Source organism: Dermochelys coriacea, chromosome 6 (assembly GCF_009764565.3).
Source record: "Dermochelys coriacea isolate rDerCor1 chromosome 6, rDerCor1.pri.v4, whole genome shotgun sequence".
Classification (NCBI taxonomy): Eukaryota; Metazoa; Chordata; order Testudines; family Dermochelyidae; genus Dermochelys; species Dermochelys coriacea.
Window position 1 is genome coordinate 77425118 of NC_050073.1, and position 25357 is coordinate 77450474.

At 42.5% G+C, this 25357-nt stretch overlaps 1 protein-coding gene and 1 long non-coding RNA gene across 9 annotated transcripts in view; one reads left to right on the forward strand and one right to left on the reverse strand.

The window, feature by feature from the left end:
- Positions 1-272: 272 nt before the first annotated feature.
- LOC122460626 lies at positions 273-25338 on the forward strand. Its single transcript, XR_006282059.1, has 3 exons — positions 273-401; positions 2587-2761; positions 24566-25338. It is a non-coding gene; the product is annotated as an uncharacterized LOC122460626 (long non-coding RNA).
- Positions 21713-25357, reverse strand: part of PRKD1 (protein kinase D1) — a 309265-nt gene continuing 305620 nt past the window's right edge. For 6 of the 8 annotated variants that reach the window (XM_038407570.2, XM_038407567.2, XM_038407569.2 and 3 more), the window contains one exon: positions 21713-22684. In XM_038407570.2, coding sequence (XP_038263498.1) covers positions 22466-22684 — 219 coding nt within the window. In that variant the 3' untranslated portion in view covers positions 21713-22465. The remainder of the gene's footprint in view (positions 22685-25357) is intronic. The other 2 variants (XR_006282058.1, XR_006282057.1) reach the window with 1 other exon arrangement.

Below are 25357 nucleotides of genomic sequence, written 5' to 3' on the forward strand. Positions count from 1 at the left end.
AATGCTCAGAGGCCATTTAACTTCACACAAATGGGGCAGGGGGAGGGTGCTCTCATAACATTTAGTCTAGAGGTTAAGGTACTCACCTGGGATGTGGGGCTCAAGTCCCCCCTCTGCCTGATGAAGAGAAGGGATTTGAACAGAGAGCTGCCACCTCTTAGGTGGGCATGCTAATCACTTGTCTATAGAGTCATTCTGACTCTCTCTAACCCAGTTAATATTCAATTATGTACTTAAAGTGAAACAACTTCAATAGGAGAGGTTGAGGGAGACTCATATTAGAAAATCCCACAGTTTAGTGGTAGGGCTTTCTCGGGGGATGGCAGATCCCTGTTCATAATTCCTTCTTCTCATCAGGCAGTGGGGGGGACTTGAGCTGGTGGTCTCTTCCCACATCCTAGGTGAGTACCCTAACCACTGGGTTAAAGTTTATAAGGAAGCATTTCCTTCTCCACTGTTTTGTGGGGAGTTAGGTGACCTCTGAGCACACCTACCAGATTGGGCCCCCCACACAGTTAGGCAAAGATGTGCCTATCTTCTGGGGCTTAGGTGAGAGATAGGCATCTGGCTGCCTAAGATGAAGGAACAGGGAATATGCCCAGGAGCAGAAACACAGGTGCCTATGGAGCTTTTCCTCGCACAAACTTAGATGCTAAGCAAGTTAAGGCACTGACAGGGTTTGGCAGCAGCCAAGTAGGAGTTTTGTGAATCACAGTGGTAATTAGCTACTGGGGTTAGGCACTTAAATACCTTTGTGGTTGGAGGCCTAAGGGAGTCTCAGGCTCACACAAAGCAAGGCAATAGTAGATCCTGGATTAGAGGTTTTTTGTCTCACAATCCAGTGTGTTGCCCACTCCATCACACTGCCTCACACTTCAATAGTAAGATAATGGCACAGACAAGTAAGTTGATAGCCTCTTTTTCTCGTTTACGTCACTCTGTCCTTTAAGGACTTTGCAGGGATCTGAGATAAGTTTGAAACATTTTATTATATCCCATAAACTGCAATAATTAGCCATAAGAATTCCAAGCACACCACATACAGCATAAATGCACACTCCACAGCACCTCTCAACATGTATTGGAGGACATAGCTAAAGCCTCCACGCTGGTCAAACTTCTCATGTAGGAAGAAACAATGGACTGCATACGTTACTCCTCTTCACCTCAGTTCCTGCAGTACTGGCTGCATGTTTGGCCTGAAGAATCCACCCTTTAGTCCTATGGGTTTTGAATCTGTTTCCTCAGTGTACAAGCATGTTTATTTGGGCTTTGCATTCTCCCCCCAGTATTTGGTCCTAAGTCACAAATCCTGCTCCACAAGCAAACCACAGATACCTGCATGAGGTAAACTGAAAATATAACAACATAATTTCCCCCTGCTCTTTTCAGCTATAGTAACCCTCATTGCTGCTTATAACTAGAGTAAGAATGAAATCTTCAAGCAAAAATGCAACTTCTAGCAGGTTTAAGATTTGGGTCCAGGACCTGCCCTGGACTTCCAAATAACTCCATGCAGATGGACATCTTTGCCCCACACTGAAATTATGGGTCTCTGTATGTCAATCTGTAGTTTATTACAGGATCTGGGCTCTAGTCACTGAAATAGCATATTAAAGGGTCTATTTTCAATGTACAGTTACAAATGTCTTCAAAAACTAATAAAATTGTATTTAAACTTCTTCCTAAATTTCCTTATCACAAGAATACCTCATTCTAATTTAAGAATGTGATCTGAACTATGAGATCAGACCACTGTGCATGAATTCCAGTACCCTGTCTCCAGGACTGGCCATAACTTTACACACCAGAGCGAAAAGTATATACAATTTGATGTCAGCATACTTAGTCTGAGCCAGAACAAAAACCAGACAAGTAGATTGTTCACAAATAAAACATGCATCTCAAGACTTGATATTTTAGTTTCTGTTGTGGCCTATTAAATTTCAGAAGAGTCGCCAGACATAGACAAATTGTACCATGAGGTACAAACATGCATTCTGCAACAGCAAGACTTCCAGAATGAGCATCGGACACAAGAGGGATGATCTGCCACACGCTACTCTCAGTTTAGCTCAGACACTGGAATTGTCATGAGTCATGGCTGGAAAAGTAGCAAATGAGTCGAAAACCCAGTGGATTATCTACTTGCTTTCATAGACTTAAGGCCAGAAGGGATTATTCAGTCATCTAAACGGACTTCCTGTATCTCACAGGGCATTAAAATTCACCCAGTCACCCCTATATTGAGTCCAATAACTTGTTTTTGACTAAAGCATCTGTATTTCATTGTAGCAGGTACATTAAAGACGGTGTCAATAGGAAATGAGCAGAAAGATGAACACAACACAAGTCAGACATTTGGGAAGTTTAGGAGATTCTCAGAATACAGCACAGTTAGTCTGAGCATCTCCATAACACGCCACAAAAGGTACAGGTACAGTTGTCACCATTAAAAAGTCAACATTTTCAACACTTACTCACACAGTATTGTCTGAGATTACCACAGTTTCCACCCTTCACTTAGGGTTGGAAATAATGAATAGTTGACAAATATTTATCTTTAATGGCACCTGCTGCATGAAGGAAACCATCTCAGCTGTAGACAGGACACCATCTTGGAGGAACTAAATTAGCTGGCATTTGAGAAGCATGCACAGCTCCTGAATGTAGATTGATCCCACTCACAAACAAGGATGGGCATGAATTCCACCTGCTGAAAGCTTTGCTGCTGTGAATTCCACCTCACATGCTGTACATAGTAAGCTATTTATTTTTCTGTGAAGTACAGAAGTTAATGCTGAGTATATTCCTCTCTGCATTTGTGCAGAAGTGATGCGTTATAGGTTGATAGGTAGTGGCTCACCCCACTTTTATCCTTCTCCCAGCATGTCTCTTTTTTACATTGCGTCTGTGTCACAGGCTAATGACTGAAGCAAATCAATCCTGCATTGTCATTTGCCTCCTTTGTCCATGTTTTTGTTTCCATGCATCCCTATTTCTGTTTAAAATATAGCTACACAGCACCTTCACATTCACAACTGTAAGAATTTGCCATCACCACAGAAACAAAGGGGAAACATAACAAGAACTTGAAAATACTTACCAGCTAGAGAGAGAAAGGTGCAGCAAACATCCAGTCTCAAAATGACCACTTTAGGGTTGCAGCTTCTTGGCTGCCAAATTTAAAGGGCCAGCACCAGAAAGACATTCTGGAAACTGTTCTTGTAAAAGAGCACACCTAAACTGACAAGGGTTAGTAGGAACCAATCAATCACACAGGAAGATAGTCCTGGGGATCTTTCTGTGTCCCATGTAGTTCTGATTTGTTGAGATACTGGTTGAGATGGTTGTGAGAAAATCAACCACAAAGGGCAGATGCTAGTCATGGTGTTTGAGGCATTACTGGAAAGTGCTCTGATGAAGTGGCTACAAGAACCTACAAAGAAATTTACTTAAGTGATGGAGAAAGTTTTATGAAAGGGAATATTGCACCATAAAATCTGAAAGCAACAGAGTATCTACAGCATAGTACTAATACCATGAAGTCTTTAAAAAAGTACTTTATCTGGATCAGTGGTTCTCAACCTGTGACCCACTCAGCAGAGAACTGTGGCCCATGTGACATCCTCAGGTAGTATTTAATGTGACCCACATAACACATTGTGGGGTGCCCACAATGGTAAATAGGTTGAGAATCACTGATCTAGATATAAAAAAGGAACTTAAGAAAGCTTTTCAACAAACCGAAGGATAATAATACTTAACACTTTACATATATGTGAACTTCAGAAACAACAATGTGTTCCTCTGTGAGTACTATCCCCCATCTACAAACAGAGAAAATGAGACAGAGAGGTCAAATAACTTTGCCAAGTTTACACAGTGAGCCAGTGGCATCACCGGGATTAGAATACAGCACAGGCTTCATTATAACTGATACTATGATTTTTTTCTTTGAACACCTGTTTAGAAAAGCTATCAAGGTGTTGTTGATATTCAAACTCTTTAAAGACCTTTATACAAACAAAGTTTTTCATAAGTGCTTGGCACTGCATGTTAATTAAGCAATTACATGGTTTATCTCACAGTGTATGCATGTGAGCTATCCTGGATTGTGTGTGCTGCTATGTTTTTATTGGCAAGAAGTGTTTGAGGACAATAAAAGCATTGTTGTAAATAATGTTCTAATCTGCAACTATTTTTAAATTGGTCTGCAGCCATCTGTCTGAAGACAGAGTTTTGCAGTAGAGCAACTTGAGCTCTGCTAGCTAGAAGGCTACTGGTAAGAGTGATGTATGGATCCTGTTTCTATATTTCAACGTTAGGCCTTTGTTAAGGAAATCCAAGTGGGTGCCTTAAATATACAGCAATTATCAGTAAAGCATAATATAAATAGCAGTGATAGCTGAGAAAGATACATTCTTTCCAAAATTAGTCAGTGAGAAAAGTCAGCTATAGCTCTTTTTTCACATTACTATACTTATTAAAATCAAAACATTGGCACAATATATATATTTGTGTGTGTGTGAGGTGATAACTGTAACATGCAGAGGCATTTCTGGTTAGTTCATCTGAAGACTCCTCAATTCAAGACATAGCAGCACATACTGTATGTCTCCATTAACACCTTCATGCAAATATCCAAAACAGCCACAAGGTGGCAAGGTACACAAATACACCAAAGAAACGTATTTCTCCTGGAAGCAAAAAAGTACAACTTGTATTATTTGTTAGCAATAATGATTATAAGACCAGATGCACCATCTTCAATTTCCCAGAAGAAAGGTACTTTGTCGAATATAATAGTTAATACTAAAAGGGTGCTTAGGGTTGGAATGCAATGATTACTAATGATTCTTACTGGTCATTTCCTATGCTCAAGTAAAAGCTTATTCATCCTCCATCCCCATTCATACTATTTGGGCCCATTGCTCAGCTAACATGAATCTGACAATATCACCTCTAGGGACTGGATGGTTCAGGGTATTGGAAATGAGCTGCAGAGCTTTTTGCCTTTGATCGCTGATTTGAATCCAGTTCAGGGTGGTAGTTGTCAATTGTTTGGCCCAGATGAGCTGGACTTGGTGATTTCAGCCCAGTGAACAATTGTGCACATTGTGGAATGATGACAGCTACTTGGCAAACAGTCTGCAGTCAAAGAAAAGAGGCTAAGGCCTTTTCTGGATGCAAGTTGTACTGCTTTAGCTATACCCAGTAAAGTTAAACCAATAGAACCTCTGGATGAACATAGCTATACTGGAATAAAAGTGCTTATACCTAGCTATTCCTGCATGAGACGGGGACTAAGCTATACTGGTGTAAGACATGTTTATACTGGTATAACTGTATCCACAGTATCACTATAATTATATCAATAAAAATTCGCACACACCCCAGCCAACATGGTTATACTGGCACAAAAACTGTGTGTAAAATGGACACAGAATGAAATGGGCATGGAGATTATCTAGGAGTAGTCCTTTTGCTTGAAGACTGAAACATTTTGGTGGGGAATCTTATGTGACTGCTGCCTGGTTTGTGCCTTCTCTGTGGATTTCAATCTTCAGAGCTTGTGAATCTGGCATCTTTTACCAGCACAAATCAAGAGATTTTGTGAACCGTGTGACAGTTGTGCTGGCAAGTCTTGGAAACAAACAATCCCTGCAACTTCTCTTAAAAGTTTGTCAAATTCAAAGAAAACATCCAGCTTCTGATTATTCCCTACTTCACCCTCACAACCAATCCTGGCACTTTCCCATAAAAGAGTTCTTCACAAGGTCCTTGTGCTTTGTGTGTGATTGGCCTGCAAGGAGTAGAGAAGTTCTCCAACATTTTAACCTTTTCTTGATTCCAAGTCTGTGCTTAATCCACTAGACCACAGTGCGCCCAATCAAACCACTTAATCTCTGTGTCTCTTTCCCATATCTATAAATGGGGATAAAATATATAAATATAGTGAGAATTTGGCTGTCAGTACTATAAATCCTGCATAGTTTTGGATTTTGCCTATGGTAAGTACAATTAGTTACACATTGGTATAAAAAATCAGACATTTTTAAGTCAGCAGGTCCAGAAAAATTTGCATTCAAGAGTTTTAAAAGAGCTGGCTGATGAGTTTGTTGGACTATTAATATTGCTTTTCAATAAGTCTTGGGGCACTGGGGAAGTTCCAGAAGACTGGATGAAAGCTAATGTTGTGCCAATTTTTTTAAAAGGGTAAATTAGATGACATGGGTAATTGTAGGTCTGTCAGTCTGACATCGATCCCAGGAAAGATAATGGAATGGCTGATAAGAATTAAAGGAGGGTAATAGAGTTAATGAAAATCAACATGGGTTTATGAAAATAGACCCTGTCAAAATAACTTGATATCTTTTTTTGATGAGATTACAAGTTGTTTGATAAAGGTATTAATGTAGACTTCTCTATGGTGTTAAACATGGTACTACATTTTTATCAAGCAGGTGTGTTTTCAATGGAGTACAACAGGGATCAATTCTTGGCTCTATGCTATTTATCATTTTTATCAATGACATGAAGGAAAATAAAAAATCATCACTGATAATGTTCGCAGCTAACCCAAAAATTGGGGGAGTGGTAAATAATCAAAAGGACAGATCACTGATTCAGAAGCAATCTGGATCCCTTGGTAAACTGGTACAAGCAAACAATATATGTTTTAATATGGCTAAATGTAAATGTGTACATCTAGGAACAAAGACCGTAGGCCATAATTACGGGACTCCATTCTGGGAAGCAGTGACTTGGAAAAGTTTTGGGGGTCTTGATGGATACTTAGATGAACATGTGTGACACTGTGGCCAAAACAGCTAATGTGATCCAGGGATGCATAAACAGGGGAATCTCAAGTAGACATAGAGAGGTTATTTTACCTCTGTATTTGGCACTGGTAGAACCACTGCTGGAATACTGCATTCAGTCCTGGTTCAATTCAACAAAGATGTTGACAAATTAGAAAATAAAGTATTAGAAAATATGGCTTAGAATGATAGAGGGAAGTTTCTGAATCAATTTATTTTAACAAAGAGAAGGTTAAGAGATGTCTTGATTACAGTCTGTAATTATCTACATGGGGACATTGAATTATAGCAACTGCCCCGGGCCCTGCACTTTGGGGGGTCCCGCAGGTCAGTTCAATTGGCCAGTGCTGCATGGGCGGCAGATGAACTGCTGGCTGAGAGAGGCTACCCCCAGCCATGCCCTTCCACCCGAGGAAGAGCGCGCTGGAAGGGAAAGCATGCGGTGGTGCCACTGCACTCTCCCCAGCCCTGGAGCGCCAGGAGGAATAGCACGTGGCACCTCCGCAGCCTCCCCAGCCCTGGAAAGGCAGGCAGCATGGTTCCAGCCCCCTGGAGCCCAGCAGCACCACCGAAATGGGGCCTTGGGGGGGCGGAGTGTGGGCGAGGCCATGCCTGGCCATTTGGGTAGGCACCACCTCCCCGTCCTCTCCTACCCTCCCCCAACATGGGTCGGTCCTGGAAGTAACATCACTTCCGCCCCAGGCTCCGCACCCTCCTAGGGACGGCCCTGTACATGGGGACCAAATATTTGATAATGGGCTCTTCAATCTAGCAGAGAAAACTATAACAGGATCCAACGGCTGGAAGTTGAAGCTAGATAAATTCTGACTGGAAACAAGGCATACATTTTTTTGACAGTGAAGGCAATTAACCATTGAAACAATTTACCAATGGTCGTGGTAGATTCTCCATCATGAGCAATTTTTAAATCAAGATTGGATGTCTTTCTGAAAGATTTGCTTTAGGAACTATTTTGGGGAAGTTCTATGGTCTGCGTTATACAGGATGGCAGACTAGATAATCACTTTGGCTCTGGAATCTATACCTCCACTTTACAGATGGGAAAACTGAGATACAGAAAGGTTAAGGCTCAGATCCTCAGAAGGTATTTAGATTAGTAACTCCCATGAAAATCAATGGTGCATAAATGCCTTTGAGGCTGTGAGCCTAAGTGACTTGCGTGGGGAGTACTAAAATGATCAGGCATGGGAGGCAGGACACCTGTGTGCCAATACAGTTTCTGAAGCTGATTTGCTATGTGTCCTTGAGTAAGTAGTTTAACTTCTTTCATCCTCATGTTATCCCAGGTGTAAAGTGGGAATAGTGATATGTACCTAATCAATGAGACCTGACTAATATTTATAAATTGCCATATAAGTACATAGTTTTATAAAGGCCTGTAAGTGGCAGAGATGGAGATAGAATTCAGGAGGGCTGGTCTTCCAGTCCTGTGTTCATTCCATGTAAATATGGAGACCTCCTTCCATAAACCTACCTCTTCTTGAAAAGAAGTTTTTCATTGATTTAATTGAAGTGTTGTAAATTGAAATTCAGCAACAGACATCAAAACAATTTTCCCCCAATGAATATTTTCCCCCAGATTTTAGAATTGAATTAAAGACTTTAAGTTCAATGGTCTTAATATTTTGGGTCTAGTTGATAATATGTTTTGAATGTTTAGTGAGAACTTTCTTTCTATCATCTAACTATATATATTTTGAAGTGGGGGAAAGGCTCTTTTCAGACCTCTATGAATGAGATGAGGACACTGATAGGACTCAGCGTAGTCACTTTGGAACCTATCTCGTTCCCTGGTCCTTTTATTTACAAGACTGTCCTTCAAGATTCAGTTAAAGCTTTGCTAAATCCAGGAATGAAAGGCAAGGGCTGAATGACCAGTCCGTCATTCCCCTACAGAAGGGTTCTATCATAGTTCTATCAGTTTGCCTCATTTTGCTCATTACTATTTTTTTTCCAATCATGCAAATACATAAAGTGAAACAAAGATTCATACTAACCTTTTCACCCCCATCGTCCATTTTCAGAGGGAATTTAGGCTCCTAAGTCTCATGTAAAGTAAATGTGATTTAGGCTCCTAAATCCCAGATCCTCAAACATATTTAGGCTCGTAATTCCCATTGAAATCAATGAGAATTAGGCACCTAAAGACCTTAAGGCCCAGCTCCACAAAGATACTGAGGTGCCTAGCCCCCAAATTTAGGCTCCTAGTCCCAAATTTAGGTTCCACTGCAATCCACAAGCCTCCCACTCAATTGCCACCTACCCCTGTAGATGCCTAAACTCACTTGGCGTCTAACTCTTTGCAGTAAAAATTACCTTTGTGCCTAAGTTTCTGTCCCAGGCATGCACACTGCTGCCTCACTCTAGGCACCCAGAGGCCTATCTCCCTCCAAAGCCCATGTCTATCTCAGTAGGTGTGCTTAGAGGCCTCCCACTGAATCAGATCCTATTCAAATTCTGGCCAGAAAAGGAGATACTGACTATCTTTATAATGTTTAGTGCAGTGGTTAGAGCATGGTTACATCAAACCTGGGATGTGGGACACCTGAGTTCAATTCCACCTTCTGCCAGTGGAGAAAGAAAACAGGGGTCTCCTGCCTTTCAGAATCATGTGCTTACCCCTGAGCTATAGGCTATGATGGTGTAGGGCTTCCTCAGTCTCTCCTTTTGAAATTGTTCCACAGTGTGGAACAATACCTACAGTCACTGGGCAAGAGAGAGACAGCACAAGTGTAAATGATTATGCAGGCTGGGGGTTAAGGCACCCATCTGGCAGAGGGAAACCCAGCATCCAGTCCCCCTGCTCAACAATTATTTAATGCAAAGTGGAACAGCTACAACATGGGAGACTGAGGAAGCTCAGCTCAGAATAGCTGATAGCTCACTAGTTAGATTGTGCTTCTGAAAGGCAGGAAACTCCTGTTCAAATATTTTCCCCCCATCTCTGCTGCTTGGGAAGGAGGTGGAATTGAACCTGTTTCTCCCACACTGAAGGTGAACTCATACATCCCACACTGTTGAGGAGCAGGACTCCAGTCCATGTCCCGCATCCCCTGGGGGCCCATATCCCCTCTCCCCTCCTTGCTGACCATGTGGGCCCATCCCCATCCACTACACAGGCCCATTACCCATCCATCCCATATGTCACTTGATGGCCCATTCCATGCCCCCCCCCCAAACCATCAAACAGACACATCCCCACTCCCACCCTGCATCCCCATCAGAAGCTACTCCACACTCCCTGCAGAGTCAGTGTTGGCCCCTCTCTGCTGGGAGGAGGGAAAGAAAGGGGTCCAGGAGGCTGATGAGCACAAGTGAGGGCACAAGTCTCAGCCAGATGGTACATGGCCCTGGGCCTGGCCTACTCCTTTGAACAGGCTCCCTGCAAGGAGGATCTGGCTGCTATGATCCTGCCTTCATGCATCACCTCCACCCTGCAGGTAAAGCCCGGAGAGGGTCCCCCAGTGGGACAAAGCTGTTTGCATAACAGCTAAGCAGGAGTCCTCCCGCCCACCCATGACTGAGCCCAGTGGGGGCCTGTGGGGCTGGCTGGGTTATTGGGGAGTTTGCAAGACAGGGCTGGGATGCCTGTCCAGGGTGCCCTACCATGGTGCCAGGCTGGTGTGGAGGAGGGGTGAGAATGTGGAATGGTTATATAAGTGGGGATGAGGTCAGCATTAGGGGAGGTTCATGTTAAGGTGGGCAGGGGATGGAGTGAGCGTATGGGACAGTAACGTAGCAGAGGTGTGGGGGAGGGGAAGGGGGCAGGGCAGTGTCACAGGTTGGCTGGCCTCTGCTGGCAGTCAGGTTCTCAGCCTACCTGTGTTGCTCTGCTGAAGAGACTGAGCCAGCCCAGACCCAGTTGGCGATAATGGATTACCTAAGTAGCTGGCAATACTTAATTAGTTACGGCGTACCTGGGCCTTATGAAGGGTTATGTGGGCTCAGGTAGGAGAAAACACTGGGAGGAAGAGTCTGGAGGTAAGAACGCCTCAGGGGAGCTGGCTAGGAAGAAGCTACTGCTGGGGTACTCCAGAGGTTCCTGGGGAGAGGAATAGGTCCCCAGAACACAGAGATTGAAAGCTTTTAAGGAGAGGGCTTCTCATGGGGAGCCTGGTGAGGGAGCTCACCATGAAAGGAAACCAAGGAAGAGTGTTCCTTAGATGGGAGAGTCTCTGTGAGGGAAGAACTAGGAATGCAAAGTCTCAGCAAAACCTGGTCCCAATGGAAGGACTTCACCAAGTAGCAACAGGTATCCCAGATCAAAGGAACTAAATGCTGTTAAGTGAAAGGGTTGTCATGGTTTGCCCTTTGTGGGGATCTTGACCCAAAAGGAGAGACCCTTTTCCAACTGATGACAAGAGACCCTGACTCCAGAAGAGAGTTCTGGGTCAAGTAGACCTCAATGGTAAGGGACCTGGCCATAATTGGCATTGATGCACTAAAATTAACTCACCACCTTCTTGCTCCAGTTAAAACACTGGAGTGAAGGCCTATTTGTGTAATGCTGCACCCTAGGGATAAATAAACTCTTCCCCTGAAGGGGCACTGTTCAATATACATATGTCTCATGGGATTTATTGAAAGCCCACTAGGGGACACAAAGTTGGAGATATAGTTGTGGTGCTGTACCGGGGTGCCAGGGGTGAGGTCTCTCATTACAGTTGTTCACGGGAAGAAGCTGGCATCACAGATGGGGTGGGGTGAGTGTGGTGGAGTTGCATACTCAAAGGAGAGCCTTGTGGGTGCGCTATACTATTGTTGCTATGCTGTGCCTGCTGTTTCAGGACGGCACTGGGGAGGGTCATAAGACCTGCCTTTCCAGCCCCCATGTTGCCCACTTTCTTGGGATGGATATGGCCTGCATCTGATGCCTGGCCTGGCATTTAAAGGCTAAGCAGCCCTGCTGCCTATCAGGGGAGTGTTCTCCCCCAGGCCTTGTCTGTGCTGGCTGTTGTTTATTCCTCCTCATGACACAAGAACTAGGGGTCATCAAATGAAATTAATAGGCAGCAGGTTTAGCACAAACAAAAGGAAGTATTTTTTCATACAATGCAGTCAGTCTGTGGAATTCTTTGCCAGAGGATGTTGTGAACACGAAAACTGTAACAGGGTTCAAAGACGAATTAGATAAATTCATGGAGGATAAGTCCATCAATGGCTGTTAGCCAGGATGGGCAGGGATGGTGTCCCTAGCCTCTGTTTGCCAGAAGCTGGGAATGGGCAACAGGGGATGGATCACTTGATGATTACCTGTTCTGTTCATTCCCTCTGGGGTACTTGGCATTGGCCACTGTTGGCATCTGGGCTAGATGGACCTTTGGTCTGACCCAGTAGCCTAAATCTCGTTTTTAAAAAATACTTAGGACACTTATAAGACACGCCCCCCCCTTTTTTAAATGAAACGTAGGCTTCTAGACACTTTTGGAAATGGGATTCACGCATTTGGAAAACTGACTCATACTAAATTACACTCTGTAAGTGTAACTGTGTTATTCCTCTGACAAAATAGGTTTAAAATTTAGTCTTAAATTATATCATTAGGGCTCAGATTTAGGTTACAGGGCTACAGCTGGAAGGAGGTTTTGACTGCTATTCAGGGTCACTAACATGATGACTTTCACCTTCTCACCAAACCAGAATAATTAGACTGTTTTACATGTGGAATGCAGGAAACCACTTGGCCAAGGTTTTAGGGATATTGGGTCCACGTAACTTCAGATTCTGTGACATGTAGCTTGGTCTGCACCTGTGCTACAGAAGGCTGGAATGGAGTTTCCTGCCATGGAATGTGGAGGGATATAGATCTCTGCTCTACAGCTGCTACCATGGCAATCATCTCCCACAAACCTTAGATTGAAGCTAAATTCAGGTTAAGTTGAACAAGCAGATCTCTATTAAATCCCATGCCACTACTCTGTTCATGTGGTTTAGTTGCTTCCAATCTAACTACCCATCTTCTCTGTTTGACTGGTGACCCTTCATTACAGCCTCTCCAGAGTACCTGGGTCCCTCTGTCTCTAATTCTGTTAATCATGATACAATATAGATAGTTTGTGCTAGTGTAATGCTGATAGATTCTGGTTCTTGGTGGGTGGGGTTGAATCTGGGACCTCTTAAGGTTAGTATATGAGCCTCTACTCCATGAGTTAAAAGCCACCTGGCTTTTAACCAAGGTTATAGCAGACTCATCAATCTTTAGATCAGGGGTATCAAAGTCCTGGACCACGGGCCATCTGCAGCCCGAGAACCTCACCACTGCAGCCTGCAGAGAAAGGACGCATGCCAACACCCTGCTAGCAATGTCTGCTGCAGACACCACCCTCCGCAGCTCCCATTGGCTGGGGGAGAGGAACAGAGATACCATCACTAGTTGCCGGGCAGAGTCAGCCATGGAGGCAGCATAACTTTTTTCCACGATGAATATAAACAACTATCTGATGCACCCCTTGCAATCCTGAAAGTTTCAACAGCTCAGTCACTGAGGCCAAATATCAACAAACTGACAGCACTGAAGCATTGCCAGATGTCTGGCCAACATTAAAAACTCTCTGGCAGGCGAAGAATTGTATAAAGTTGCATGACAGTTTTATTACTTCTAAGAAATTTGATATAAAACATACAATATAAACATTTTCTTTTCTGAACACCATCTTTAGTGACATTATTGGCCCACTGGGAGGATTTGAGGACTGGCACTGGCCCTAAGGTAAATTGAGTTTGAGACCCCTACTCTAATGGTCTAGGTGCCACTAGAGGGGGGGACAGAGCACCATACCAAGCAGGCATGGGTTATACCAGTCCTCCACCACTGGTTGAATTTCTACTCTAATACTTACAACAGTCTGCACTATGCTGTGTAAACAGTAGGCTTGCATGTAACTGTAGCTGAAAACCCTCCGTGAACAATAGATTCCCCCCAGTACTTGTTTGTTCTGCCATTGTCGGTTTCATATACAAAATCCAATATTTTTTCCTGTAGAGAAGTTAGCTGTCATTCTAATATACATTATTTAAGTCTACATAGCATGCCACTTGTTTGTTTGCTGTTAGCACTAAATTTGCTCCTGCATTCATCTGTGAGTATATCTTAAAAACTCCCCTATGAATTAGCATAAATCCAGTAGCTGATGTTTTTGTACAAAGCAAGGCTGAAATATAGAAACATTTGTATTTCCTGACTACCTGCAACAGCTTTGCAAATTGGTTCAGCTATGAGAGTGCTGGAGGAACAGGAGAGTTAAAGGAATCTCAGGAGTTTGGGTGGCCCATGGTGCTCCTGATAATCTGTAGGAAGATGGAAGTGAAGTGGAAATAGCCAAGGGGGAAAAAAGGATCAGGAATAGCTGTGGGCAGAAGAGAGTACAAGAAAGAAGAGACCAAGGAAGAGAGGCTGCACCTAGGCAAGAGACAAAGGCCTTGACCCTGAGGGGCACTTTGGATTGCTCCATAATGGAATCTCACTTACAGAGGCTTAGATAGCATGGAGGGGCTCTGTATGGAAAAGGTAATACCACCAATGGATTCCCCACAGGGCTGATATTCACACATAGCATTAGCCATCCTCTTAGATGCATGGCAGCCCTCTTCCCACTGCACAAACAGAAAGCCCTGGCCACATGGAGGACCTGCCTCAGGACTAAGGACATTGTGCTATGAAACTGCTTTCCATTTCCCTTCCCTGCAGATAGGGGTAGACGGGTGATCGGAGAATCTGTGGAGGATGATGACACAGCCCAAATTTGCTTCAGCACATTTTGATGCTGGTGTTTTTAAAGGAGCAAGGTTTAGTTCCATGTAGACTGTCAGGCTTTGGGGGTGAGGAATATGCGAATTAAGCTGTCTGGCTGAATTGCAAACAGCTCACATTTCACAGAGTTACATTTCTGAACAGCAACAGGGAAAATTTCAGTATATTATGTTGGCTAATGGCAGATTCTCTTATGAAAAGCAATAAATATTTGAACAAGAAGTTTCTTAAAATATTTGGCAAGCACCAGAGCTCATATAAAGAGGCATGGGAAAAAAGCATCATTTGCTCCTAGTAATAAAACAATTCCCCTTGTCGTATCTTCAGGTTTGGTAGCAAGTCTGAAAGAAAATCTCTTATGAAAATGATTTATTTATACTCCTGGTTCAGCTATATTTTCAAACACTTCATCATCCATTGTACATGAGAGAAAATACAAAGGTCCTGTAGTTAGCAAACTCTTAATTTATGCTATACTGTTTTGGCAGGAGTCACCAGATGGCACTGTTACTCATCATCTTACAAGTTCCCTGTCTTAATGCATGAGCACTGTTCAGTCTTCGAAGAAGCGCACTGTTGTTGTTTTCTGATGTTTCCTTTTAGGAAGCTTTTGCAAGCTGCAAGGCAGTTTTCTCTCTGCCTTAATCTCTCTAAATGAGAGTCAATTATGGGGGCAGAGTTGCTCCTTGGGAATTGGCCATTGGTGCTGAAGTTGAGATTTATGAAAGAAGCGTTTACCTTTGTGCTGTTTGTGACCACCTATGTTTGACTGGTGTACATGGTGTAAATAAACAAGTTGCACTACAAAAATTCCCTGCCTCTCACTGATTTCTCTTTCAAGAAGAACCTGGCTTCCACAGTCTCAATGTCTGTTATGCATCAGAGGCGAGACATACAATGAAGTAACTTGGGCTAGATCATCACTCACTATGAACATTTATGATTCCAGTCTGAACAATGTCTATAGGACACTGATTAAAGGAAACTGAGAACAATTATCTCACACTAATTTAATGGGCCTGACTCCCACCTTTACTGAACAATACTGTAGATTTCTTAATGATAAATCAACAGCCATTGGATTTAAGTGGATTTGCTTTTAAATATATATCATTTTACCTATGTCAAAGGCTTGAGGTTCACAGTGTCCTTTGGTTATGTAAATTGCCAGCATTGCTAGGCAGAAATCTCTTTTCCATAATTACAGGAACAACTTCTCAAAAGAATTCCCACTTCATAATTCATTTTATGAAACCTATTTACCACAGAAAAATTTAGGTTCAACTTCTCTTAAAAAATCAGTCTTTTTAATCCAACCCAGATTTATAGCTTTACCCACTTGCCAATTGCTGCTGCTCTTCAACTACTTCACAGCACACAATCCAGACCGGTTGGGGAGAGAACAGAGATAAAAAGGAAGATAGGAGAACATACTCTTTCCTTGTGAAAACTAGAGGAGGTGAGGATACTTAGCAGATGGGAAAGGTGCTGCAGCAAGTGGCAACACTGGTCATCAAAACAATCTTTCTATTTGTCTGGCAAAAATTAAAGGGCCAGTCCCCAGAAAGATATGCTGAGGGACAACAGTTCTTGTGAGAAGATAACTCCACAATGGAAAGTGTTAGTAGACACCAGGCATCTACTTAAAAAGTTGCTACAGGTCTCTACAATACACAAAGGGCAAGAAAAAAATACATAGGGTGAAAAAAATCAAAAGTACAAATATAAAATAAGGAATAACTGGCTAGGAACTAGTATTGCTGGCAAGGATCTGGGGATATAGTGGATCACAAAATGTGATGCAGCTGTCAAAAAGGCTAATATGTTGGTGTATATTAACAGGAACATTGTATGTAAGACAGGGGAGGTAACTGTCCTGCTGTACTCAGAATGGGTGAGGTCTCAAATGGAGTACTATGTCCAGTTTTGGACACCACATTTTAAGAAAGATGTGGATAAACCGAAGAGAATCCACAGGAGAGAAGCAAAAATGGTAAAAGGTTTAGAAAAGCATTACCTATGAGGAAAGGTTAAAAAAATAGGGCATGTTTAGTTCTGAGAACAGAAGACTGAGGGGGGATATATAATATGTTGTCAAGTATGTTAAGGGCTGATGTAGAGGACTGTGTGATCAATTGTTCTCCATGTCCACTAAAGGTAGGACAAAAAGCAATGGGCTTAATCTGCAACAAAGGTGATTTAGGTTAGTTCAAAAGTTTTTCCTGATTTCTGTAAGAGTAATTAAGGTCTGGAATAGACTTCCAAGGGAGCCTGTCAGAACAGGTTAAAGAAACACTTATCAGGGATGGCTAGGCACATTTAGTCCTACTTCAGCATAGAGGGCTGGACTAGATGACCTTAAAGTCCCTTCCAGTCCTACATGTCTATACTCAGCTCATATGATTTAGAAGATGAAGACAGTGACACCATCTTTCATGAAGTTCTTCACCTGAAGATTAAAGTTTACAGCTGAGATGAGGTTTAGCATGGGAATGAATAAGGAATAATAGCCCAAGATGCAAAATGTTTCAAACCCAGAGTCTTTTAGACTGGTTTAAATTAAATTTGTGACAAAGATTGTCTTGCAAACTGTTTGTCATTTGGTGTGATAGAACCCTTATTTATGTTTCCTCTCAACTATAGTTTTTCATGGGAGTGGGGGAGGCTTACAAATAGGGATTTCTTCCATAAATGGTCACAGGCCAAACTCCAGGATAGTACTTCATAGTTGAAGTTTCAGATATACAGACACAAGATTTAATTGAGTGGATTATCTGGTGATTCGGTGACTAAAAGAGAGAACCTGAGCATTTCTATTTTATTTCAGAATAGTTGAGCTGATCCTGTAAGTATTGTGGAACTCCAACTGGAGTAAATAACAGATGTATCTGTAAATAACTTTCAGAATCAAACATACCATTCAAAATAGTACTTTTGGCACCACTCTTGCAATATGATGCATGCAGTCCCCTTGAAGTCAATGGAGATCTGCAGGGATTCACACACATAGGTTAGATTGCAAGAGTTTTGTGCATGAAACAACGTGGAGTGGAAAAAAATGTCTTAGGGCTGGTCTACATTGAAATGTTACCTCAGCATAGCTATGTCTCTCAGGGTGTGAAAAATTCAAATTTCTTAAAAAGTGAGGGCTTGTCTCCATTTACTGGGGGATCGATGCACGGCAATCAATTCACTGAGGGTCAATTTAGTGGGTCTAGTGAAGACCTGCTAAATTGACCGCCAATCGCTCTCCTGTCGACTCCGGTACTCCACTGGAACAAGAAGCACAAGGTAAGTCAATGGGAGAGTTTCTCCCATTGACCCAGTGCGGGGTAGACACCGCAATAAGTCGACCTAAGGTACGTCAACTCCAGTTACCTGAATAACGTAGCTGGAATTGCGTAACTTAGGTCAACTTAGCTCCATAGTATGACCTGCCCTGAGTTAGCCAACCTAATCCCTGGTGTAGACAGTGGTGGGTTGATGGAAGAATTTCTTCCATTGACCTACCTACTGTCTATCATGGAGGTGGAGTGCCTATAGTGATGGGAGAACCCTTCCCCTTGCTGTAGTGTTTACACTGAAGCACTATAGTGGCTTCATCCCATCTGTATGGCTAAAAAATGTCCTTAAGTGATTTTTATAACAGGAATAAAATAACCTCATCGCTTCTGTTTTATTCTCTTGACCATCCTTTTTCTTCAATAACCTCACTAAACCTTTAACATTCAGTGTGCTTATTTTAATCTAATTTTGGCTTTCTCCTGACAGCAGTTAGTAAACTCCTTTTACTTTGCTCCTTCCTTTTCCACCCACACTTAAGCAAAGTGGTCTGCAAAGATTCCCCGTCTACCATTTCTGTTGAGGTTTGGGTGTGGCCCATCAGCAATATGTTTGATAGCATTGTCACATTCCTCTAATTCTAGTGGCAACTCCTCCCTACAACAGTATTGCTAGCCCTAAACATTCAAAATCACAAGTCAATTTCTCCAAAAATGAGATTGGCTTAAAAATCATGAAACTTAAACTAGTAAATGCTGGGTTCTTTTTATTACCCCACTGGTTTGAATGTTATAGGGGGTCACATTTTTAAATTTCAAGTATGGGGGCTAGAAACTTATGGGTGTTTTAAAAATGAAAGCTGAGATGATTCTCACCAAATAACCTGATTCCTGGAGCTAAGGCTTTAAGAGAAACACACCAGATCTCATGAAAGCTGGCCAAACCAGAAATTTCCCCAGTTGATTAAAATGAATGGCCCAGAGTTGGAATGATTATGGCTTGCAAACTGCTAATCTTTCCCTGAGGGAGCCTGCCTCTAGGTTTCTTTTCACTTGTTCTTCTGTTGGGAGATGTGGGAAGGGGAAGCAAGTAGGCATATGTGAAGAGGAACTAGGGGAAGGAGTCAGTGGTGCCGCTGGGTCCAGGAGGCAGGGAGCTGCTGACAAACTGGAGCTCTCCACCTTTCTCCCCTCCAGGTTGTAGAGAAAACCTACAAGGCCAGAGATGCTAGTTATGTGGAAGGAAACAAGGAAAAGAGAATGAGAATACACACCAGTCTCAGAAGACTGGAACCTCAGCTCCTGAGGTGGGTGTTCACATCTGGGCCTGTCTCAGCCACACTATGCCCAGCTGCAAGCATGCTATATGGGTATGGATTAATTTGATTATATTATGCCTCTCTAAGTGCACTTACACAAATGTAATATTGCATAGAAAAGAGAAATATCAAATTTCAATAGCGCCACTAGCAACTCTTGTGACATACAGAAAAAACACCCCTGCAGGAAAATCCTGAATGAATAGACAGACTGTGTAACATGTTCTGAAAGTCAACAAATCTGGCACAATAGAGTCCAAATTTCTTGACTTTCAGGCAAAGCCTTTTTATTTACTGAAAGTTTTCTTGAGGGGGATGGATGAAACAGGGAGGGTACTTTGAGTTTTAGGGGGATCAGTTTTTCTTTTGGGGGCAGTAGAGGTTTTTGGGGTTTTAAAGTCAATTTTCATAAATTTTCTTTTATATCACAAAGAAAACTGAAAATAATTTGCTCCTTTTGACAATACTCGGACCCCATTTTTCCCCTCACCCACCCAACAGGTTACAAATGTCCAATGCAGGCCTCACACATGAAATATTCCAATGTCTGAAAATCCAAACATCTCTTGCAAATTGGTGTGTTGCACAGTCACTAAATATTGTGATTTTAATATTCATTTTTAACTTCCATCAATAAATAAGAGATATACATAAACTTTGCACTTTTACTGCGACTGCCTAACAGGACAAATGAAATTAAATTATAATTACACAAAATATACTGAACAAAACCTACTTTTTTTAAATAACATTTTTGTAGCTTACAAGTTTTATTCCTTATGTTTTATAAACTGGATTATCCTGAAGAGCATTATAGTAAAAGGTGCTTGGATTGTCATCCGTTCATTGAAGAGTTTGAGATCAAAACAAGTAAAAGTAAGTTAATAAGCAGCAAATAATGTCTGTGGGAGAAAGTGTTTCTTTTTGCGTTGTGCTTTGTTGAAGATTTCTGTTATCTGGTCCAATTACCCTATGTAAAAAGCTATGGATGGGGCTCTTGGCATGGACAACTTTGCAAAGAATCCCTTGTGGAGATTGCTTATTTGAGTAGAGGCCCTATTCCTCCACATTGGCTCTCTCTCCTAGTGGCCTTTCCCTGGCAATATCACTGCCCATTGTGGCTAGGGATGCCAACTTTCTAATCACACAAAACTGAACACTCCTCTCCTGCCTCTTCTCAGAGGCCCCGCCCATGTCCTGCCCCTTCTGAGGCACCGCCCCCCTTTGCTCCCTCCCACCCTCACTCACTTTCACTGGGCTGGGGCAGGGCTTTGGGTTGCAGGAGGGGGTATGGTTTCTGGGCTGGGGGTGCAGGATCTGGAGTGCGGCTGGGAATGAGAGGTTTGGGGTGAAGGAGGGGGCTCCAGGCTGGGGCAGTGGGTTAGGGTGCCGGGGGGCGGATTCCCGCTGGGGGTGGGGCCGGGGATGAGGGGTTTGGGATACAGGAGGGGGATCTGGGCTGGGCTGGGGTATTGGGGTGGGGGGGGGGTGAGGGTTCCAGCTGAGGGTGTGGGCTCTGGGGTGCAGGAAGGGAGGGGTGGGGTCCCAGTAGTGCTTATTGGGACTCTGAGGAAGTGGCCGCCAGGTCCCTGCAGGTTCTAGGCGCATGGGTGGCAGGCGGCTCTGTACGCTGCCTTCGCACCCACAGGCACCTGCTCTCCGCAACTCCCATTGGTCGCAGTTACTGGCCAATGGGAGTGGGAGAGCCGGTACTTGGGGTAAGGGCAGCGCGCAGAGCTTCCCTGGCCACCCCAGTGCCTAGGGGCTGCAGAGACCTGGCATCAGCTTCCGGGAGCCGTGCAGAGCTAGGGCAGGCAGGGAGCCTTCCTTAGTCCCAGGCCTTTGCTGCAACGCCCACCGGACTTTTAATGGCCCGGTCAGCAGTGCCAACTGGAGCTGCCAGGGTCCCTTTTTGCTTGGGAGTTCTGGTTGAAAACTGGATGCCTAGCAACCTTAACAGTGGCCTATAAGGCAACTGCATTGAAAGGAAGTGCAGCCATATTACTTTTCTGGATAATTTCCAACAGCCATAGGGGAGAGGATACGAATCCTGAAGCTCACATATGTTAACTACCCTGTGAGCGCTCATCAAAGGAGTCAAACTCAAAAGGAAAACAAACATCTCCATGTAACTAAGAGTGTTTCTTCCTCAATCTACTGATCCTGAGAAAGACCCCATTCCTGTGCTCACTGAAGTCAAAGCTCCCACTAACTTAACTGGTGCAAAAATCAGGCTCCAAAAAGCATGTTCCAAATCAGACTGTACTCAGAATATTAAATCATCCAAGTGTTCAAGGAGATAGCCATGTCTTAAGGGGAAAGTAATTTTTAACTATACAACTCATCCTTGCTCTGCAGATGGCACATTCCTGCTCCCATATGGAAGGGGTCCCTCAGTGGTTCCATATCACTCACTTCCATAGGCTGAAAGAATAATCTGAAAGATGCTCTAGTCCCAACCAAGACAGGAAAAGCAACTCATGATAACTTAAAAAGAATCACCATCAAACAGATCTATTTCAACAAGACTTTTTATTGAAAACATACACAAAGGCAACATGTTTTTTAGCTTCTGAATGTACATGTTAGAGCAGAATGTTTTAAGAAAAGGGGAAATACAACTGACGTATACTGCAGTTTACATTACTAAGGCATTTAGGCTTTAGAGCAGGTTGCACCGTGTGTGTGTGTGCTTGTGTCTATATAAATACACATACACAGATGGTGCATCTGACTTGAAACTGTACAGTATAAGAAATTTGTTATTTTCATGCTTTTTTGTATCTTTATCTTAATATATTTTTTCCATAGCAAATAAACACTTTATCCAAATGGTAGAAGTTGTTCACAGAACAGCAGTAATAATCTACTCTTCAAGAGTTTGCTTACACTTCAATGCTAATGGTGCACATACAACAGAGATTGGTATGGAAAGGTTCTCTCTTACCAATATGAGGCTCAAGTAGGAAAAACACTAGTTTGCAAAGGCACAGCGGAGACAGGTTTTAATGCATTTAATACATGAATTATTCACAATAACAAATTTAGTGTGTCTGGGAACTTTTGTTAATACAACACAGTTGGTCACACAAAATAAAAAAGCTTCTGTTGATTTGTCTTGGCAACTTGGATGCATCAACAGTGCTAACAGTATAACAGCTTTGTTCCCATCTGACAGAAAATAATGGCAGTTCTGCAAGGCAAATGTTAAACCTGACCGTATGTATTTATTAATTCCACAGTGTTTTGACAGATGATGGGGGATGCACCTTAAAGGATGCTGACACGCTCACTGAGGGCTTTCATCTCTGCTTCCTCTGGCTCAGTATTTTCATTGTGGTTAGCACTTGGATTGATAAGATGTGCTGGATACTGCAAATCATGCTCTCCTGCATACTGTTCCCATCGTGAGTCATCGCTTTCATGGGTGATGTAGCGTTCTCCGATTTTACATTCAAGCTCCCTTAAATCTAACCAGGTTTGATAGTCCTGCATGAAAAACCAAAAGGGGTAGTATTAGTTTGAGTATTTGTAAAAACAAGTAATCCCTCTCCCAGTAGTGTGAGATGTATCATTCAGTTTTGCTGTCTAAATGCCTTGCTTTCTTCTTACGTTGTTCCTTCTGACCGGAATAACTACTCTAGCATGAAATTAGCCTGCACTGATGGTTATCAATTTTTTTCCATATGATTGTTTAGTAAATTCATTCGATTAGACTGTGTGATAATACACTGTATTACTGGAGTAATACAAAGATGTCCCAGAAGGCTCTATTATGCCTTACATGGGCTGTAAGGCGGGCTAGGGGCTCTTATATCATTTGAATAAAACTGCAAGGGGGAAAAAAAAGCACAGAAAGCAAATCAGATTGATGCCCCTTCCCACCAGGTATATAATGCATGGGGTACTACACCTTGCCCCACCCAGTTTATATTCTAACATATCACATCAAATGTATGACAGACAAGGCAGTTTCATAATCTCAATGTATTGGCGACAAGATCAGGGGTCAGCTTGGACAGGAGGCTCTGATTTTTCAAATCCTAAGCAAGCATCAATTTGTTCGGGTAAAAATACACACTTGCCTAGGATTCCAAAGTAGCCTTGAAGTTATTTGCACAGTCCATTTTACAGGTAGAAAGGGGGTATAGGGCATTAAACTTGGACTCGAGCCCTTGCTTCAATTCCAAACTCAGCCACAGATTTCTCGTGACTTGGGAAAATTTAATTAATCTACCTTGTGCCCAGGGCTGTCCCTAGTGGGGTGTGGGGCCCAGGGCAGAAATGACGAATCCGTCACTTCCGGGACCGACTGCACTGGCCAATTGTGTGGGCCCACGGGGCCAGCCAAATCTCAGGGCCCAGAGCGGTCGCTCTGATTCGCCGTACCCTCGGGACGGCTCTGCTTCTGCCTCCATTCCCCATCTGTAAAATGGGAATCTCTATGTCAATAGGGTAGTATAAAGGAGAAAAATCCATTAATTATTGGGAGGTGATCAAATAACATGGTAAGGAGGGCAATGTAAGTACCTAGTTTAACAGACATTGGAAATTTTATTAAATTTGTTAAAACAGGAAATCTAGTCAGTCTGCTCTGCAGTCTAGAAAGAAATGGCAACAAATGCTAGTGAGCTGGGGCAAACATCCCAAAATATAAAATTTAATTCAGAAACTGAGTTTTATAGCTGCTTCCTAATGGAGATGTTGATATTTGAGAGAGAGATGCACAAGGTGGAAGAGGCTCTATTACCAATGTGAATATCTTTTCATAAAAGAGCAAAAAGAGTAATTCATGACCACTTAAAAGGAAAATGTGGTGTGGAAAAATTACATAGCCTGTAAAACAACTGAACAATATGAAAGATTCAGTAATCATTAATAGCAGTGCCTTAAAGGCTTGCTACAAACCAAGACCTCCACATTCATTGTTGTGATTTATTTTGGTTTCTCACTCAACAGGAGCTAAAATAATTCATAAATACCTAGTCCCTGGCAATAGGAGAAGATAGACAGAAATATTCCTGTCAGTACACTTTGTATCTGTGGGAGGTGATTAAATATCACAATCGTGGGGGCTGTAGAAGAAGCTACTTACCTCTGAGCCTTTTACAGAATGACGGAGAAAAGTACATATCTCCAAATAGTTAGGGGCAAATGCTTCTATGACCCCAGGATTCTCACTGCTTCATGACTACAAATGATAACTTTGAAACTAAAGCCTACATACCAGTACAGCCTAGGAGCTCCTAATATACATGCCAGTACTTCAGGGTCATGAGCAACACAATTAGCTCCCTCACACTCCACTCTTACAGCTTGTTCCTGTAAGGTGATGAACATTCTCAATTTCTTTTGAAGGGTGCTTTGCAGGCACCTCTCTGAATGCCTGTTGACTTCAGTGGAAGATTAAGGACTTTCTATACCTTGCGGAATGAGGCCCTGAATGGTAAACCTCTCTGATAGGTGAACCAATGCACACCCACTGCCTGCATCCAGTTAGTTTTCTGTACTTTACCCTGCAACAGATTTTGGCTGCTTCCAACTTAAGTCTCAACTGACTGGAAGACAGTTCCATTGGATAGTAAAGCCTAAGACTCAGTGTGAGAAACTGGTACTGTTGGACGTAAAGTTTAGGAACAGCTTTAACAACTTGCAAAATTTCCTTTCATTAAAAATAATAATAATGCTGTATTCTCCTTGAAGACACAGTGGAACTTTGCTAATTCACACTGATGCATGGGAGACCTGCTGCCAGTTAATTAGCTGTGTAAATTAGCAAATTAGGACCTGATCCAAAGGACACTGTAGTGAATGTCTTTCTATCAACTATAATGGGTTTAAGATCAGGATTTTTTTTTTTAAAGATTCTACAGCACAAAATGTATGTTGTTCAGTTAGTTTGACAAGCTTAGTTTTTTATGGTATTTCATAGTACACAAGTGTATTGTAAAGTAGCACATTTTGTAAAAGTAATGAAGTCTTAGTAATATGAAACTTTGCTATCTTAAAAATAAATAATATCCTGTGCACAGGGAAAAGTCTGCTTGGAATTGAGGAAAATTATCAGGGTTTATAGCTTCTACTCTGTTTAAAGACCAAAATATGTTCATGTTTAGAATCTAAACATGGATACAGAAAGGGGGAAAAAGCATGAAGTGCAGC